Source organism: Penicillium malachiteum (assembly GCF_028827825.1).
Source record: "Penicillium malachiteum strain IBT 17515 chromosome Unknown utg000002l:1.0-8849297.0:1.0-8852440.0, whole genome shotgun sequence".
Taxonomy (NCBI): Eukaryota; Fungi; Ascomycota; class Eurotiomycetes; order Eurotiales; family Aspergillaceae; genus Penicillium; species Penicillium malachiteum.
The window spans coordinates 2,812,488-2,829,661 of NW_026643095.1; the positions used below are offsets into that span (position 1 = coordinate 2,812,488).

The window sequence follows — 17,174 nt, forward strand, 5'->3', positions numbered from 1 at the left end:
TACAATTTATTAAATAATAGCTTTTATGTCATGCTGTTTTTTGAGATCTGTATGTCCAGGTGGTATTAAATATCTCTAGATGTTTTAATTGTCTTGCATTGCTCAAGTGGTGGCTGTCCAGGATGTGATAGGATCCTATGTATCCGTTGCTGTGGTAACTATCATGGTTGATTACTCGCAGCTCGACATCATGATGAAACCACATCTATTACAGTCTTCAATTGCACCGGCCGACCACGATAACGATTCGATGGACTGGTTTATACGGAGGTTTTCTTAAAGAATTAATTGATTTTCCATTCAACTCAGGGTGATTTTCTCGCATACCTTCCAGAAGGCAGGATGTTGGCACAGAGACCCTCATTCCGGTTCCTAGCCACCGGCGTCCTGGGATCTCTCTTCATTCTTACATTCCTCTTCATTGGCATTCATCGATCTGGAGGCCCCGCTCTTTACTTCCCGAAGTCATCTCAATCACATACCCAATTACGGTGTCCGTCACCAGATACAACACCAAGCAATGGAACATGGGAGTTTCTCGTGGAGCGCGACGGACAGAATCATGGATTATCGGAAGAACAATGCAATATCGCATTCCCAAAATTATTCGTTGAAATTGATAAATCTGCTGCATTGAAGCAAGACAACCGTATCTCCTATAAGGAGCTTGATTCTCGGGATGTGGAAGATGGTATGGTGCGGGTGATCATCGACCAAGGCGAGGTAAATGAAATCCTTACACTATCGATCTGAACTTCTTCGAATCTGAAAATCTAACATATCAATTTTCTGTTCTATAGTTGTACGTTGTCGATTATGCCGCAATGCCGGTCACCGCAACCCGAGCACGTTCCACATTAAACTCGCTACACCGCGCCCTGAAAGCATACCCAAACCGCTACCATCTTCCAAGCATTGAATTCGTACTCACAACAGAAGACTTTGCCGAAGACCCTTCCGGTCCGGGCCCAGTCTGGGCGTACTCAAAAAGAGATGGAGACAATTCGGTCTGGTTAATGCCCGACTTCGGATACTGGGCCTGGCCGGAGGTGCAAATCGGGCCATATCAGGAAGTCAGAAGGCGCATCGCAGCAATCGATGACGGTGAAATACTTCCAGATGGCACAGTATCTCCTGGATTAGCTTTCCAAGATAAAAAGAAGCAGCTTGTTTGGCGCGGAAGCTTGGCGACTAATCCCGGGGTGCGTAGCAAGCTACTCAAATCTGCTGCAGGCAGTAGCTGGGCTAGTGTTCGAGTAATCGACTGGGATGATGAGAATGATCTTCGATTTAACTTGCTTGCGATTGAGGATCACTGTCGCTACATGTTTGTTGCACATACCGAGGGTCGCAGTTTCTCGGGTCGTGGCAAGTATTTACTTAATTGTCGCTCTGTTATGATTTCGCATCAACTGGAGTGGCGAGAAGCGCATCATGGCGCTCTGGTCTCATCCGGCGTTGATGCAAACTACATCGAAGTCAAGAAGGATTTTAGTGATTTATCGAGCAAGATTGATTTCTTGATTGATAATCCGAAAGTCGCAGAGCAGGTCGCTAATAATGCGGTGCGCACGTTCCGCGATCGTTATTTGACACCTGCTGCTGAATCGTGTTATTGGCGACATTTGGTGAGACAGTATGCAGCTGTCAGTGATTTTGAGCCCGTTCTATTCTCGAAGGATCGAGATGGGAAGAAGTCAGCTCGTGGTGTTCCCTACGAGACGTGGTTACTTATGCATTGATGGATATGGACTTGTTTACGAATTTTCATTTTCTCATTTGAGCGATTTTCTTGGAGATACTTTGGCGTTGAAGATACCTTGAATCATTTTACTACTGATATCCATCAAACTCATTTTAAAAAATATTCTTTGGCTCGTACTCATTACTAGTAAGTTACAATCTCGCGTGCTGAACTTTTGATACCACCAACTCCATAGCAGCAATCATTTCCTCTGCTTCAGCAGCAGAACGAGGAATGCCATGAACGACACTATGTTTGTATGACACTCGCCACGCAGGATCACAAAACTCTTGGGCCAGTTCCGCACACAACTTCAATATAGGCGGATCATTCTTGGAGTGTGCATGCAATGTTGGAATAGGCAGACGTGCCGGGTAAAAATCGTGGTGCAAAACACATGGAATATCTTCCAGCGGACGATCCAGCAACTCCTTTCTCGTCCGACAGAGAGTCGATTCCAAGGAACCAGCGGCGTGTATCAGATTATACACAGTTGTTCGAGCAGGTTCCGGTAGCAGATCAAGTTGTTCCAGATCTGCAGAGCGTAGCCGTTGGAGATCTTCCGGTGATAGAGAGCCGTAAACAGATTCTGAATACGCAACGTCGCCTGTTATGATAGGGACTGGCGCACAGAAGAATCCAAACTTTATAGGAAGAGGCTCTTGGGGGTATCTGGTTATTTGCTCAAGGAGATAACTGATTATCACCGTCGCACCTAAACTGTAACCGAGGACCCCATCGAAAGGGCCCTGTTCCTCAAAGGCTTTCTTTACCAAGTCGCATGAACCTCTGATACTTGTGGGATCGAGCTCTGTTGACCAGGTGAAGTAGGGTGGAGGGTATTTTGCAGCCCCTGACAATACATATCAGACCAAATCTAAAATTGAAAAGGGACTCAGAATAGTGTGGGGTTATGCGAGCTTTGACTTACCATGGGCGGGTGGGCATTCTAGTTCTGCCTCTAAGAAGACAAATCTCCACTTGGGATTGCAATATTTGAACAGTGTTCCCATCTGCTGCTTCATAATGTAGGCATTGGTGCCGAATCCATGAAGACATAAGATTTTCATTTTGACTTGTAGCTCTTCTCTGTACACAGAGTTGGTCACCGGCGACGAAATAGCTGAATCGGGTCAGGGGACTAATGTCATTGATTAAATTGAGAGTAAAATGACGAGATTAAGTAGTGGCACGATCGGTTTCGTACTCTCTGTCCCAAATCGAACATGCATATGGCTTTCAAAACAAATTCAAGGTGAAGGATCCATATTACCAAGATTGATATGCAAGAAATGAGGGAAATGAAGCATAATCAGTTCAATGGGAGGTGTATCTTGCATACACAGCATCCTGACTGCAATAATCCTTTACCTATAACTCATCTCCAGGATCCATGTCTCCACTCGTACAATGCCTTTGTTTCGCTAGCCCCTATCAGACCCATGCATGACGCGAAGCAGGCTAACGGCCCCGGGGGTTCTCAGACCGAACTTATATGAACAGATAAGAAGTTCCAGAATGAGTTAAGAAAATCATGTGCTCCAAGGTTCCCAACGCTTCAATATGAAGTTAAACTAATCTTCAGACAAGTCTTACGATCACATTGGACGGCCAATTTAGTACATATAGATAGTACCGAGCATAGACAGGGATGTTATTCTCATACCCGCTACTTCGCTACTCCGTACGGAGCCCTGGAGTACATGCACATATTTTCCAACGGCCCGGGGGATAACGGCTCCTAAGCGGAGAGACAAGAATATTTGTGGATAAAAAACCTGAAAGTGTGCATAAGGGTTAATGTACTTAATGGGAGAGATCCCTGCACTGCCAGTTGACTGGGGGCTTCAGTCCCGACCCACTATGAAAAAGACTCGGAATCCACTAGGTCCACGGATACAGATGGCATTGAGACGCTCGAATCCGAACATCGAATGGTTTGTTCTTGGAAATGTTTGCTTAATATTTTTTTACTAATAATATTGCCATGCATAATAATATTGCCATGCATGTATACCTATTCCTACTACTAACTACCCTATCATTAACTTCTAGTAGCCTATACCTACTATTGCTAACAATATCTAACTTGAACATCTAACACATGTGCAACATCTAACGATTCAAAATGTTTTGAACGATTTCCAATGTCAGGTAGACTAGTTTCTAGAAGTGTGTAGCACCGTGACTTGAGTAATTCAAGTTCAACTCAGGCTCGATTCTAGTATCACTAGTACTATGTAGTAGGTACTATGCATTTTTACATAAGCTCAGGCCCACTGGCAGGTATCTACAATAGACCTAATGCTACCTAGAATCAGGAGACAAAAAGATGCGGTATAGGTCTCTCGCCTGCAGGTGACTGGTATGCATGTGTACAGGTACTAGTCTGGCTCGCTCCCGATGTAGGCCCCAACTTTGGAACCTTGCTATACAGACACATGCGGTCTGGCCAATTTTCGCATGATCACTACACATGTGCATACTGCCGCATATGCATATGTATGTGCCATGCGACGACCTTGAATAGTCGCTGGAGAGTGCAATGAAACATCAATGGATGCAGATCGAGCCTACATGAAATCAAATGTTGATCACCTCAAACCTTGGAATTTTAGCACACGCGGTGACCCTATATGGTAGGTATATGCACATGTGTACGGTGATGTAGTAGTAAATCCCGGTTTCAGCTTTTGAGAAGCACGGGGGCATAAATTTCAAATGTTGACTGATACCTAGATTCCATGTTCTGTATACTTGCCAGTGATTCCACAGGCCTAATAATGAGCAATTTAGAGGTCAAATGTAGCTGGTTGTTAGGGAATGTTCTCCCAGTCCTGAACCCGTCTGTTCGAATAGCTTCCTCCGAGTCTGAACTGATATGGGCTACCAGTGGGTGCGAGGAGGGGAGAGTAACTGGAATACACTTGGATAAATTCAAGTTGATCGCAATTTCAATTTAAATCTGTGAACAATTGAATATTCTAAAACATTTGAAGCTCAGCAGGTGGAACAAAACGGAGATCATGATCTCAGGTTCTTCCATACTCCATACCCGGCAGACTATCCGAGCCGGAACACATTTCACGAATCATAATTTGAAATGCTAGAAATTGAATAGTGTAAAAGCACTAGCTCCGAGCAGTCCCAGGAGCCGATCATGACTCGTTGAAATGCGAAAATTTGCTGTGCTCAATCCACTAATGCCAAGATAGCCCCATCATCTCGGCGACTAGGCATACAACACTGGAACCTTGGAAGTCTTTCACTAAGCCAATACGAGCCCTAGTCTGGACCCTGAGATTCGTTAGTGAGTTGTCTTTTTGATTAAACGAGCCTCATAAATTATACGCGAAGGCCCTACTCCAGCGCTATTCTGTAATCTTTATATCAAGGCGCTTGAACCATGTGGGACTTTGAGACACTGTTTATCCTATTTAATCCCATTATATCCCAGAAATTAAGATGATCTTTCTCTGTGATTCTTCTGATCCTATCACATTATTGATCCCATTTTTTGTTTACACTATCTGAAGTTCATATTGATACGAAATTACAACCATGCCCAGCACCACTGTCGTAGATGGGTATACGTTCAATAATTGGGGCCCACTTACAACCACTTTCACACCACCTCCAAGTTGTGTCACTGGAACAACAAATATCGGGATAGCCTGGAAAGACAGGCCATTTGACATACAGTATGACGTGCAATGCTCTAGCGTCGAAGACTGGGATTGTACACCAACTGGAACGCAATCCGACTACTCCAGAACCGCATCAATCCCTGATCTAAACCCAACACAGATCCTCGAAGCCGCCTATTACTCTCCAGGCTTGTACTGTCCTTCTGGATGGGCTACTGTGGGTGTTGCCGCTCGTGATGAGAAGAGTATTAGTGCCTCGGGCATTCTAAGCATTACTGCATCCCCGGTATATGACGCCTTCTTCCCTCAGTTTGAAAACCGAGCTACATTACTTATGGACCTGCTGGATCCAAACGAGACTGCTGTGATGTGCTGCCCAAGGTATGTACTAAGCTAGCGCAACTTTTAACCAGTGCATTCATTTGACTAACTGTGAATCCAGCTCTATGACTGCGGATCTCAAGGCTGGATGCTATTCGACCTTGCCTAATTATAAACCGTCAGTGGGTTGTTATGAACTCATACCGGTTACCGACATGGGAGGGGCGACCAAGACTGTCATCGTAAATGGAACGACTCACCATCAGCTGATTCAGACTCTCGTGGACACACTTCCTATGACAAGCTCGGAAACCACGACGTTTGATGGCTACGATGTATCAACCCTTGTTGGTGTCACCTGGATGCCCATAGTGACTCTGATTCATCAAGCGAAGGATTTAGAGGCAGCGGAGACTGGCTCTGTGAGCTCCTCAGCAACTTCTCAACCTGTGGCAATCTCGAGCTCTGCTGCTCGTCGTGCTCCAGCGTTGTCTGTGTGGGATGGATTGCTTCCTGTCATTGAAGTGTCTCTCGCTGCGATGGGATTGGGAGCCGCCATTATTCTGTAATTTTAATCTGGGTGTGTTTCAATACAACTTTGATGTCCATTATGGGTCTGTTGACTCTAAGTAGAGAATAATTTTGGGCAATGAGAGTTTTCATATCAATATGTCAATCAATAAAAATAAATTTTGAGGTTGAAGTATTTGTCTCATACTGAGAATAGGAGAATAATACTGAGAATAGAAAAATGAAATTTCATTGTCTTATGAAAAAATCAGGACAGAGTAGTAAAGAAAGAAGAAAACAAGTCAGAAGAGGAAAAAGTACATATAATAGCAAAAAGGAAATTTCAGAGCGAATGCCAAAGTCCAACATAGAACTACTTCTTGCTGGGGAACTTCACGGATCCCTCCGAAGCAGTCAGAATGCGAGAGGACTCATCACCCTTCTTCAGACGGTAAAGAACAACAACTTGCTTCTTCTTCAAGTTCTCAGGGAAGAACTGATCAACATGGAAAGCCTCAGAAGAGCCAAATGCACCCCCAACTCGGGTGTAGATCTCCTTCCGCTTAACATCATCCAACTGCTTGTTGTCCTCCAGGCGCTGGCCAGCATAGTAGATGCCCTGGATGTAAATCTGCTCGGCCTCGAATCCGAGCTTCGATTGCTCCAAGTTCTTCTTGAGACCCAGCTCGGTTTCCTTGAAGGATATTTCAATCTCTTGCTTGGCGATTCGCAACTTCTCCTCGGATTGCTTTTGGATTTCCTGAGCGTGGCTGTCGCGTCCTTCCTCGAGCTCCTTGATGGTCTGTGAGAGTTTCTGGATATCCTGCTTCAGCACAGTCTCTGAGCTGGTATGCGAAGCCTCAAGCTCGGCGATTCGGGCAGTAGCCTTAGCGAGCTCACCCTTTTCACCTTGGAGTGTCTTGTTCAACTCGGCCTTCTCCTTGTCCCACCCGAGCTGGGAGATCTGAGCGCCATCAAGCTGGTCAGCTTTGTCGCTGAGTTGAGCCTCAAGCTTCTCCCTGGTTTGCTGGAACTGGCTGGCCTGGAAGACACAGTCCATTTCGAGGGTTCTGTGACCATCGAGAAGCTCATCCAGCTGGGCCTGCAGTTGAATAATTGTCTCACGGTCGGTATCTCTCTGACCACGAACGACGAACTTTTCTTTCTCTGCCTCCAGCTTGGCCTTCACAGCTGTGATCTTCTCAGTCTTCATAATCTCCCACTCTCCAAGAAGCTGGTGGTTGATGAAGTTGAGAGCCTGTCCCCATTCGATGCTCTCCTGGACCTGGTGGCAAGCTGCGAAAGCTCGCTCACGCGCACGGTCCCGCTCCTCCATCATGTCATCTCTCTCTTGAGAGACCTGCTTGAGAGTGGAGTCGGTGTCCTCCCAGATAATGTGGAGGGAGGAGTATCGTGTTCTGAACTCCAACTCGTTCCGAATAGCCTCATCCCGTGCGCGTTCGGAATCCTTGAGGTTTTTGATTGCGACCTCCTCACGGTCAACAGCCTGCTGGCGATCCTTCAAGGCTTCCTTCAGAGCAATTTTCAGTGTTGTGCTGTGCTCATCAGCAACCTTGAGACGCTCCTGGAGCTTTTCATTGATGCTGACTAGTCTGGCAAGCTCCTTTTCAGCCTCGTCAAGAAGTTTTGTCTTGCCCTTGTTGTCCCGAGAAACGTCGGCGAATTTCAATGAGAGCTCAGTCAATTTTCGGGTGATATCAACATTGGTCTCAGAAAGCTCTTCGTTTGTCTTGTTCAAAGCATCGATCTTCTGGCGCATCACCTGAATCTCCATCTTGGCGAGGTTGAGTTCGTGTCGAGCATCCCGAGCACCCTCGACAGCAGCAGCAAGCAGGGCGGTCAGATTAATCACCTTAGTCTGGAGGTCGGAGACTTCGGTTTGGAGGGCTGACAGCTGCTTGTCCCTGATGTGCAGGACTTTTTGCGAAACCTCAGCCTTGGCAATCATATCATCGCGCTCCTCAGCCAGCTCGATCATTCGGAAGCGGGCAGAGCCCAGCTCGCAGTTGGCGATCTTCAGCTGATGCTCGATTTCCATGCGACGCTTCTCAGCAGCCTCGAACTTGGCAAAGGCCACAGCCCGATCATGCTCGGCAATATCGAGTTTCTCAATAACCTTAGTGAGGGTTTCGAGAAGTTTATCACTTTCAGCGATGGCGACTTGGAGGTGGGATGAGATGTTATCGCGAGCCTTCATGACAACGCCCCAGTGGTGAACGTGCTTGAAGTCAATGTTGGTAACAGTGGAGAAGAAACGATCATCTCGGATCATTGTGGTGTCAATGTCGTCGATCTTGGTAAGCTCTCGCTGGTGGATCTCATGCTTGTTGATGAAGTTGTCCAGGCTGAATCTATCAGCCAGAGCAGCGATAGTGTCCGGCTCGACGAGACGAGGTGGAGGAATTCTGGGCATCACAGGAGCAGGCTTTCCGTGGAGAACAATTGTGCCATTCCCGTGGCTACCGTGGCCATTGCTGTCGCCGTTGTGGTGCACATTGCTGTGGCCATTGCTCTTGCCATCAATGTAATCGGTATTCTTGACCAGAACAGGCTTTTCTGCAACCATTCTGGAATCTGGGGCAGGAAGTGCGATAACCATTGTGGCAAGATGAATTTGATAATTGAATCAAAGACAGGAAAAGCTGGTATGAAAGGAATGAAGGAATGGTCGGGTTTGGTATGATTGAACCGAGTGGAATTGAAGGTCTTTATATAAGTTTTAAGCGACCGTCATTCTTCCTCTTCCCATTGAGATACATCGCTAACAGTGTCCTCATTCTTCATGACCTGAGTACATCGGGAAATTTTCTCTCGAAATCAAACCAGGAGAGACCAGAAAGGCTGACAAAAAGAAGCTGAAAACGATACATGCGCGGCTGAAACAGTGAGATTCATCAACCCCACTAAAGTGCGAAATTGAATTGTCCAATCACTACTAATTCTGCTCGGGTTTTTTATGAGGTGTCTCCTCTTAAGGCTGTGGCTTGAACTGCAGAAGGGGAGGATAACCGGGGTTCAGCTTGTCCTGACACAAGCAATGAGATGGCGTACGGAGTGGCCGGGGGAAGCTCGCACCGAAAAGCCAGTTGCTACTTTCAAGTTGCTAAGATGCTGACAGTACATACGAGTACGTCGACTCCACAAGCCATTGATTATTTCCAGTCCAGATTGAAATAGTTCAAGGCTTCATGCTGCTTTATGGAGAGGTGGCTTTAAAATGCTATTGATGTTGATTGATACTGCTTGATTCCAATTTCTCTCGGAAACATGTTGTATCCCGAGGTCCTGAAGCAGTTCAAAAAAGCCTTCAAATAATTTGAATCTGAATGAAAACCAAGTCTCTTATTCACGATATATTAATGCGGGTATATCCGTTGTTCCTTAGGACTCGGACCTGCAGTGGACTGCTGCACATGTGGGAAGCTAGGGATAGACCCACAAGATTGATCTGGTCGCTGTGTCTATTCCAAGGTTTGTGACAAAAGAAAAACTCGGGATTATTAAAATCATTCAGCCTTGAAGCGATGGCTTGGAGGTACCTGCAGACTGTCACCTAAAATAGTGCTCGGGGCCGACGCCATATGAGCATGTGGATGTAAAATAAGCTATAGCTCGGCTGCCATAACCCCATACTCAAATTCCAAATCACTTACTCCATACATGTCAGTATTTTCTGCATGACGGGCCGAGTTGACGAATGTGCTAAGCCCCACATCACAGACCTGGCCACATGGAACTCGGCCTGGTCCGTATAGTGGAGATGGGCTTAATGGGCTAGCTCAGCCGGGCGCTATCGCTCCAGTTTGCCAATTTGTACATGCTCAAGCCACATGATGGAAAGGAAAGGTTGCTTCATAAACTCAAGTCATCAAAGTAAAAGATGGAGCATTTAGCCCTGTACATCTGGAAATAGGGAAGAAATTCAATTATTCAAACGTTCAATATTCCCATGGATGATGCTAAGCTTAGAATATTGGTCAACCCTGATACCAGTGTGACAGATCTTGGTTAATGGACTCGACAATTAATGTTTACGTGCACATAGTATTAAAAAGATCAGATATCCCTGACATTCTTCATCAATTTTATTTCATACAAATCCATCTGTTCAAATAAAATATAAAAAAATAGAGCACGCCCAAGTCGTCTTCACATGGCGGTTTAACAGTAGTGATTCGAATCGAAGAGGTAAAGCTCCAGGAACTTATTTCCCGGATAGGCAAAGAAGTACAAGGAAGTTGAGACAAAAAGGGGGAATAAAAGAAGGGACGAGAAAAGAAGAGAAGATCATCTTCGTGCAGTAAAATAGCGCGACGTGCCTATATCATGATCCACTCTTGGTGAATCTCAGCTGTAAGGCATTCCATAAACGTTGTCGCGTAACTGACACAGCCATGATTTATAGAAAGAACGTAACTTGCATAAAGATCAAAACTTGCTGTTTCCTGGAGCAGCCTCGGGATCTGGGTAGGTCCTATCATACTGTCAGATGAAAATGTAGCTACGAGGCAGAATCAAACTTACTGTCTGCTTGCACGGTTCCAGAGTGAGCTCAAGTCACCAATTGGCAGTGATAATGGAAAGCCGACCGAGTCCAACAACTGTGCGGTCAACAAATACCATCCTAGCATAGCAGCCGCAAACAAGGTAGCGCCAGCAGCCTGAAGCAAGTTAGTTTTAGCGGAGACAAATGGTAAAAATGATAATGATTGGAATCTTACCTTAGTTAGACGGTTGCCCATCACCTCATTTTCCATACCCAGCTCCCAATAGGCAGCGGCCAGCAGAGAGAAGTTCAAGATAAGACACATGAAGATCACAGCATAGACCAAGTTTGTGCGAGTTGCGCAGACCGTATAGATAAGCATCAATAGCGCCATGAACACAAAGAAAAAAGCTTTAGACAATGTCAGATCAGTTCCGATGCTAAGACTGTTACATGGAAGAAGACATACCGAATGTGTTTGCAAAGCCAGGACTGTGAAGGCCTGCCAGATTATTCGTTCCAGTGGAGGAATAAGGGGCTTTTTAATGGTATTAGTATTGAAGGTATTGAGAGCTAGGGCCAAACAGGGATTTGAAGAAATTCTTGACGTACCTCCGGAGTTGAAAGCAGGAGTCATGCTCGCACCGAAAGCCAAGCAAAAACCACCTATTAGAAAGTCAGAGATTATTCTGCCGGTCATCAAAGCGTGAAAATGAATGTTTTGACTAACCCAAGTGACCAAAGACAACAGATGAAAATGTATTTCCAAGGATAAATTCAAGAATACTCGACAGAACCAACAAAAGTCCACCGAGCAAGATCAAAACACCCCTATCAAGGTCAGCCAGATGAATTGGTGTCATCCAAAACATAATGCATCTTACGAGAAAGCAGCGCCAGCTCCACCTGCACCTCTCCATGCCATCAAGCAACATGACAGCGGCGTAGCCGTGAGGACGAAAGCACCAATTCCCCTGTTATCACAAAACAAAATTAGCATATAGAGCGCTTGATCAACGATCCGACCGGGGGTATTTCACATACAGCGGAGTGGGATTACCCAAGTTCTTGGCGAGGGTTGGTTGACGGTGCATCATGGGACTGAGATAAAGCTTCTCGAATTGTTCGGCTGTCAGAGTCACCGATGTAGGGACCTGAACTAGAGCAGGCATGCCTGCAGCATCACTGTGGGAGCTCTTGGAGCTACCACGTCCAGCCTCATCATCCATTATTTTGTTACCCATGATGATAAGTGGTAAGTATGAATTAGAAAGAGAGTCTGAAATAGGTAAAAGGGTATAGTGAGAAGATGTAATGAATGAGTGGAGAGATTGATCCTCAATCCACCTCAAATGATAGTCCTAGGCTTGATCTTTATAACAATAGCTGCCCCTTTGAAAAGCGGAACCACCCCAGATCTACATCTCTAGTACTACGTACTATGAACGCATCCGATCGGAAGTTATCTCGGCATCAAGACGAAAATCCCCGCATTCCAAGATGAACACAGTTCAGATCCACCTTGATGTTGGTCTGAAGCAAACCATTGGCCGCAGGGAGGAGTAGAACCTTGGTTCATTCCAAATTCCAGAGATATAGTGTGTTCTTAGGACTCAATAAGAAAACCGATAGAGAAACCCAATGATGGATTTTCTTACCCCTTTTTCGTTCGAAGGTGGTAGATGCACGTGTGCTCAAGTCTGAAGATAAAGAGTAGACCATACCAGTTTTGGCGAACGAGATGCACGAGGTGCACATGTGGACTTCTTTCTTGGTGTAGAGGCGATCATTTTTCAAACTTTATGGTTTATTCAAGTCCATGGCTTCGAGAAGCCTTTGGATGCCGATATTGAAGCCGAAAAGCAAGTTAGCATCCGAGTCCATCTTCCATTTGGTCATGATCGCCCGGCAGTTCCAATAGACTCATCATTAGTCGAGTCTTGCACGAGATATTACCCCGCAATACCAATTTATTGGTTCGGATCCGTTGATTGACCTCAAGTTAACCTTTATCGGAACCAAGAATCATCGAGTTATAGCGGAATGGAGGTTCCGCGTTCAAGTTTGGAGGCAATTCTTTCTGAACATGAAAGGGTCTCGCATATTCTGGAACATTCTGATTAAGAACTGGAATAATGTAAGTTTCTAAGGATTTTTAGAATGTATCAACATCATGATATGTTGGGCCTTGCGGGTCTATTGATTTTCTGATGAAGCCATTCATCTCAAGACCCACTCCCCGTGCCTTGTATGCCGAACATGACTCAAGATGGGCCAGCGATAAGATGGAAATCAGCCAAGAATTGATCGACACTCAGTGTGGTGTTTAGAAATTTAGAAATTGTTCATCGAATGCTAGAAAATCGATAGTGGGGGTTCATTCCAAAGTCGCTGTCATTCAATCCACTGGCCCCTCCACCTTTAAGTGAGGTTACCACAGTAGACTTTGTCTGACCTCCTTTTTCCGTGATGCAGAATCGACCTAATGATGAGCAAGATGAACTAGTGAAAAGCTGACCTTGTTTTAATAGAGAAGACGGTTCCCATGAAGTAGCTTCCGGCATTGAGTCGCAGTGAAATGTGCCGTCACTTGAGGACAAGAAGGCATGAAATATGATGAAATCTGAAGCATCACCATAATGGCTTGGTTCGGAGAGGAGGTTATCATCTGGGTGATTTTTTGTTACACTCGTCGGTGAATGAAACAATAAACTGAATAACTGTTCAACATTGGGACCAGATGGCCATGTGGCCATGCGGTTGTAGATGTGACCTGGTCGCTCGTAGTGATATCTCTCACCTGGTTGTCCCTCCTTCCCTTCTCCTTCCCTCTCATGCTCCTTCATGGGTTTCTTGGTATCCCTTCATCAAACTTTGATCCGTCTCTTTTCTTTCCAGAACTAATGAGACATTGTTTGAGCTCAACAAACTTTTGAATCGCATCCCTTGAGCATCCGGTGGACGAAATGACTACTCCAAGCCCAACCCGTGAGAAAGCCACTAATCGGCGCTACTACATTAAACAGAAATGCCGAGCAAAAGAACTTTTGACGGGTCGCCCTGTTCCAAAAACCATCCTTCCGAATCTTACACATCAGCTAGAGAAGTCAGAGGGCTATGATGACTGGGAGAGAGAAGTGAGGTCAATTCTGGGCAAGTACATGCTGCTAACCCTTTTGGACTCCAAAATCCCCCGCTCAGAGCACGAAAACAATGGAACAAAGGCTTGGTCTCTAGTATCCAAGAGTGTTGGTGGTTGGCTACGCGACAATGTGAGCAATAAAGTCAACTCTCAACTTGACGAAAGAGATGGCACCCCTACACTCGCTCATGAGATCTGGGACAACATTCGAAACCAAATGACAGGATACAACCCGCATGCCGACCTGGAAATGTGGAAATCATACACAGAGATGACCGCCAGCGACTATCCCGAAACATCGACCTTTGTGCGGGAAGTACTTACGAGGGCAGCGGCGTTGAATGAGCAGAAGATTCACCAGTCACCTTACTTTATCCTTTTGAAGATTCTCGATGGCTTGAGCGCTCAACATTCTAATCAGAAAATTCGCATTTTGAACACTTTGAAGCACAATCAAGGTCCAAACGATATCACCCCCGACAAGCTACAAGAAATGGCGAACGAAATCATGCACGAGCTTCAGGATGAAGAAAGCAAGGCGCAAACCACAAGTCTCGTTGATGGTACCATGAAGTTGAATATTCTTGCAACATAATGATGCTTTGGGTGGCAGGCGAGATGGTCGAGATAACTGGATACTGGTGAATACCCACGGTACTGGACTGGAATTGAAGATATCAGGATATTGAATGGCCGGAAATAAGACACAATTCTCATGAAATTTCGAATCAATTTGACCCAGTTTTATTGTGATCGGTTTACGGAGTACAACGGAGAATATTGAACATGAGAGCGGGTAGATCACCCAAGATTGAATGGGATGATCATGCCCGTTCCAGATCATGAGTTCTTTGATAGACCCACATATGATGCCTCGGTTCCATTGAACACGAAGAGCTTATCATGAGTTTAAAATATGTGGCGATTCAAGTTTTTCTAAGATAATTCTGGTTCAGGTGATATGGCAGAACTTGAAATCATATGACAAGGATTATGGAGAGCCTTATAAGACAGAGAAAAGCTCATATTCTTCATACTAAGTTCCTCAATCATAGTTTTAATACTATTCAAATCAAATCTTCAACAACTTTCAATCCGAGGAAATTCTCTTACGCGCAAAATGTCTACCTTCTTGCGCAGGACCTCCGATTTCTTCAAGCATCACACTGGCAATCAAAGGCATGGGTCAGTTGACTCAACCAAGTCTACCACTTCGGACCCCAACGCCCCTTGTTCAGAAGCTCCAGGAGTCGAAGCACCCATTGAGGCACCATCAGGTACAGTTTATCATGCCATTTGACATCTTACCATATGTTAACTGATATGTAGCAAACGATCACCAAACTAAGCAGCCACGCTGGAGCCTCGGTCGCCGAGAGGACGAGGAAACACGGGAGAAAAGCCGAGCAAAGCAATTGGAGAAGGATCGAGCTGAGTTTGCTGCTACTAGAAAATACTCGCAATCGCGGCAAAAGAGCAGTGGCGCTGGCATGGGATTTGAGGGAGGGTGGCAAGGTTAATAATTATAATGAATTAATCTGAATAATATTTATCGAAACATTTGAAGAAGCTTTTTGCATGTCAACGTAATCTCATTAAGGTGTATTCGTCATCTCCGTATGTAAGAAATGTGCTAGTATGTGATAGCTCCAATGATAGTCGACATCCCTCTAGAATCTTGCACTAAAAACTGCCGAATACTCGAAGATATGAAGCCTACTCTCATGATCCGAGACAACGTGATAGGTTCAAGTTTTTCCGAGGTCACATTCTTTAGTTATAACCGGAGGATCCACTCATTTTGAGAGCCCAGAGAGAAGATAACCCGAGCTGCAGGACGCTATGCACCACGACAAAATACTTTCTACTGTAGCTTGGGGGCCTAAGGTCCTAATATAGAGCCACTGGCAAAGAAACACTAAATCGCGGAAGATAGTAGATTTGGCATACTTTCAACTTCCAAGGCTTGATATCTCAGTGGGCTACGAATATGACCGATGTGAATATTCATCATTTCATTACTGTTGACCGTTACCATATAGTCGAAAAGGCAAAAAGTGCCATATTATGTGTATTATATGTAAAGGAATATACATACGGCTTTCAAAATTATTACTGAATCCTACTCGCATAAAAAAGATCAAAATCCAGGACATTTAGAGTCCAGACTCGTAGCAAAAACATTCCCTCGATTGATCACTCGTTTTCATAATCCATCAAGGCGGCATATCAAACATTATTGGTAAGTTTAGGAGATAACCATCATGCCAACCATGACAGTCAATGCCGCAACCCAGTGAGCGAAACCCAGGGCAGGGGCAGTGGCACTGCTTGCAGCAGGGGCGGTGGATGCAGCACCAGAGGCGGCGGCGCCAGTAGAGCTGCCAACAGTGCTGGCAGTGCTGGTGGTGGAGGTGGAAGTGGAAGTGGAAGTGGAGGAGGCGGTAGTGACCTTGGCCACTGGGGTTGAGGAGACAGGCACAGGAGTAACAGACTGAGCCGTGCTGGTAGGGATAAGAGGACGAGAGGTGGTTGTGGTCTCTTCAGGAGCGGGGGCAGAGGAAGCAACAGGGCTCACGGCAACAGGAACAGGGGTAGAAGAGCTTGGGGCAGGAGTGGCTGCAGGAATAACTGAGGAAGATGAGGAAACAGCGCAGGTGGAGTCACTGGTCAACTCAACGCTGACACAGTTAGTCACCGCGTCACTGTCGGTGGTGTAGATGTTGCTTCCATTGTCTTCGCCAGTCTGGCAGGCGATGAACGAGGAGCTGCCATCAAACTCAAGCAGACCAGATGAGGTCAGGGAGAAACCAGAGGTACCGGAAGAACCCTGGTCACACTGGAATTGGGTAGTCTCAGCTAAATTTTTGATTAGTATCAGACATTGACTATCGTTTGTAGAGGTATACTTACAAGTGATAACACATCCACGACCCTCACTGTCAGTGATGATGGAGCCAGACAGACAGAACTCAGAAGCTGAGAGAGTGGTGTCACCGACACGGACTTGGCCATCAGTCAGTTGACCAAGAGTGCCAGAGGCACCACCAGAGGCAGTGAGCTCAAAGCAGCAGCTGTTGCTGCGGCCAACGAGGGCATTGGCACCGGCGGCGAAGACCGCAATAGCAATAAAACTCTTCATGATGATAAATTGTAATAACGATTGAAGTCAGACCCACAAGCGAGTGTAGATAAGTTGCACGATGAACGACAGTGACCCGAACGGAATGAAAATTATTGTAGCACCCCAGGGGGTTTAAGTAGATCAAGAAGTACAAGGCAACTCGGGTGAATCCTGGAAGA

General features: G+C 45.6%; 8 protein-coding genes across 8 annotated transcripts; 4 read left to right on the forward strand and 4 right to left on the reverse strand.

Annotated features, from left to right (window-relative positions):
* Positions 1–342: 342 nt before the first annotated feature.
* On the forward strand, positions 343–1,742 carry N7483_004106 (uncharacterized protein; the record flags this gene model as incomplete). Its single annotated transcript, XM_057087543.1, has 2 exons — positions 343–723; positions 801–1,742. 2 exons carry the CDS (start codon positions 343–345, stop codon positions 1,740–1,742), a joined length of 1,323 nt encoding a protein of 440 aa, XP_056947372.1.
* Positions 1,743–1,896: 154 nt separating this feature from the next.
* Positions 1,897–2,814, reverse strand: N7483_004107 (uncharacterized protein; the record flags this gene model as incomplete). Its single annotated transcript, XM_057087544.1, has 2 exons — positions 1,897–2,597; positions 2,676–2,814. 2 exons carry the CDS (start codon positions 2,812–2,814, stop codon positions 1,897–1,899), a joined length of 840 nt encoding a protein of 279 aa, XP_056947373.1.
* A 2,491-nt stretch (positions 2,815–5,305) lies between these two features.
* N7483_004108 (uncharacterized protein) lies at positions 5,306–6,281 on the forward strand (the record flags this gene model as incomplete). Its single annotated transcript, XM_057087545.1, has 2 exons — positions 5,306–5,772; positions 5,834–6,281. The coding sequence occupies 2 exons, from the start codon at positions 5,306–5,308 to the stop codon at positions 6,279–6,281; spliced, it is 915 nt and encodes a 304-aa protein (XP_056947374.1).
* Positions 6,282–6,595: 314 nt separating this feature from the next.
* N7483_004109 (uncharacterized protein) lies at positions 6,596–8,842 on the reverse strand (the record flags this gene model as incomplete). Its single annotated transcript, XM_057087546.1, has 1 exon — positions 6,596–8,842. The coding sequence occupies one exon, from the start codon at positions 8,840–8,842 to the stop codon at positions 6,596–6,598; it is 2,247 nt and encodes a 748-aa protein (XP_056947375.1).
* A 1,829-nt stretch (positions 8,843–10,671) lies between these two features.
* Positions 10,672–11,973, reverse strand: N7483_004110 (uncharacterized protein; the record flags this gene model as incomplete). Its single annotated transcript, XM_057087547.1, has 8 exons — positions 10,672–10,717; positions 10,768–10,904; positions 10,965–11,140; positions 11,199–11,267; positions 11,342–11,395; positions 11,460–11,560; positions 11,614–11,703; positions 11,774–11,973. The coding sequence occupies 8 exons, from the start codon at positions 11,971–11,973 to the stop codon at positions 10,672–10,674; spliced, it is 873 nt and encodes a 290-aa protein (XP_056947376.1).
* Positions 11,974–13,695: 1,722 nt separating this feature from the next.
* Positions 13,696–14,466, forward strand: N7483_004111 (uncharacterized protein; the record flags this gene model as incomplete). Its single annotated transcript, XM_057087548.1, has 1 exon — positions 13,696–14,466. One exon carries the CDS (start codon positions 13,696–13,698, stop codon positions 14,464–14,466), a length of 771 nt encoding a protein of 256 aa, XP_056947377.1.
* Positions 14,467–14,991: 525 nt separating this feature from the next.
* N7483_004112 (uncharacterized protein) lies at positions 14,992–15,391 on the forward strand (the record flags this gene model as incomplete). The annotated part of the gene is made up of 2 exons (XM_057087549.1): positions 14,992–15,148; positions 15,201–15,391. 2 exons carry the CDS (start codon positions 14,992–14,994, stop codon positions 15,389–15,391), a joined length of 348 nt encoding a protein of 115 aa, XP_056947378.1.
* Positions 15,392–16,119: 728 nt separating this feature from the next.
* N7483_004113 (uncharacterized protein) lies at positions 16,120–17,013 on the reverse strand (the record flags this gene model as incomplete). Its single annotated transcript, XM_057087550.1, has 1 exon — positions 16,120–17,013. One exon carries the CDS (start codon positions 17,011–17,013, stop codon positions 16,120–16,122), a length of 894 nt encoding a protein of 297 aa, XP_056947379.1.
* Positions 17,014–17,174: the final 161 nt, after the last annotated feature.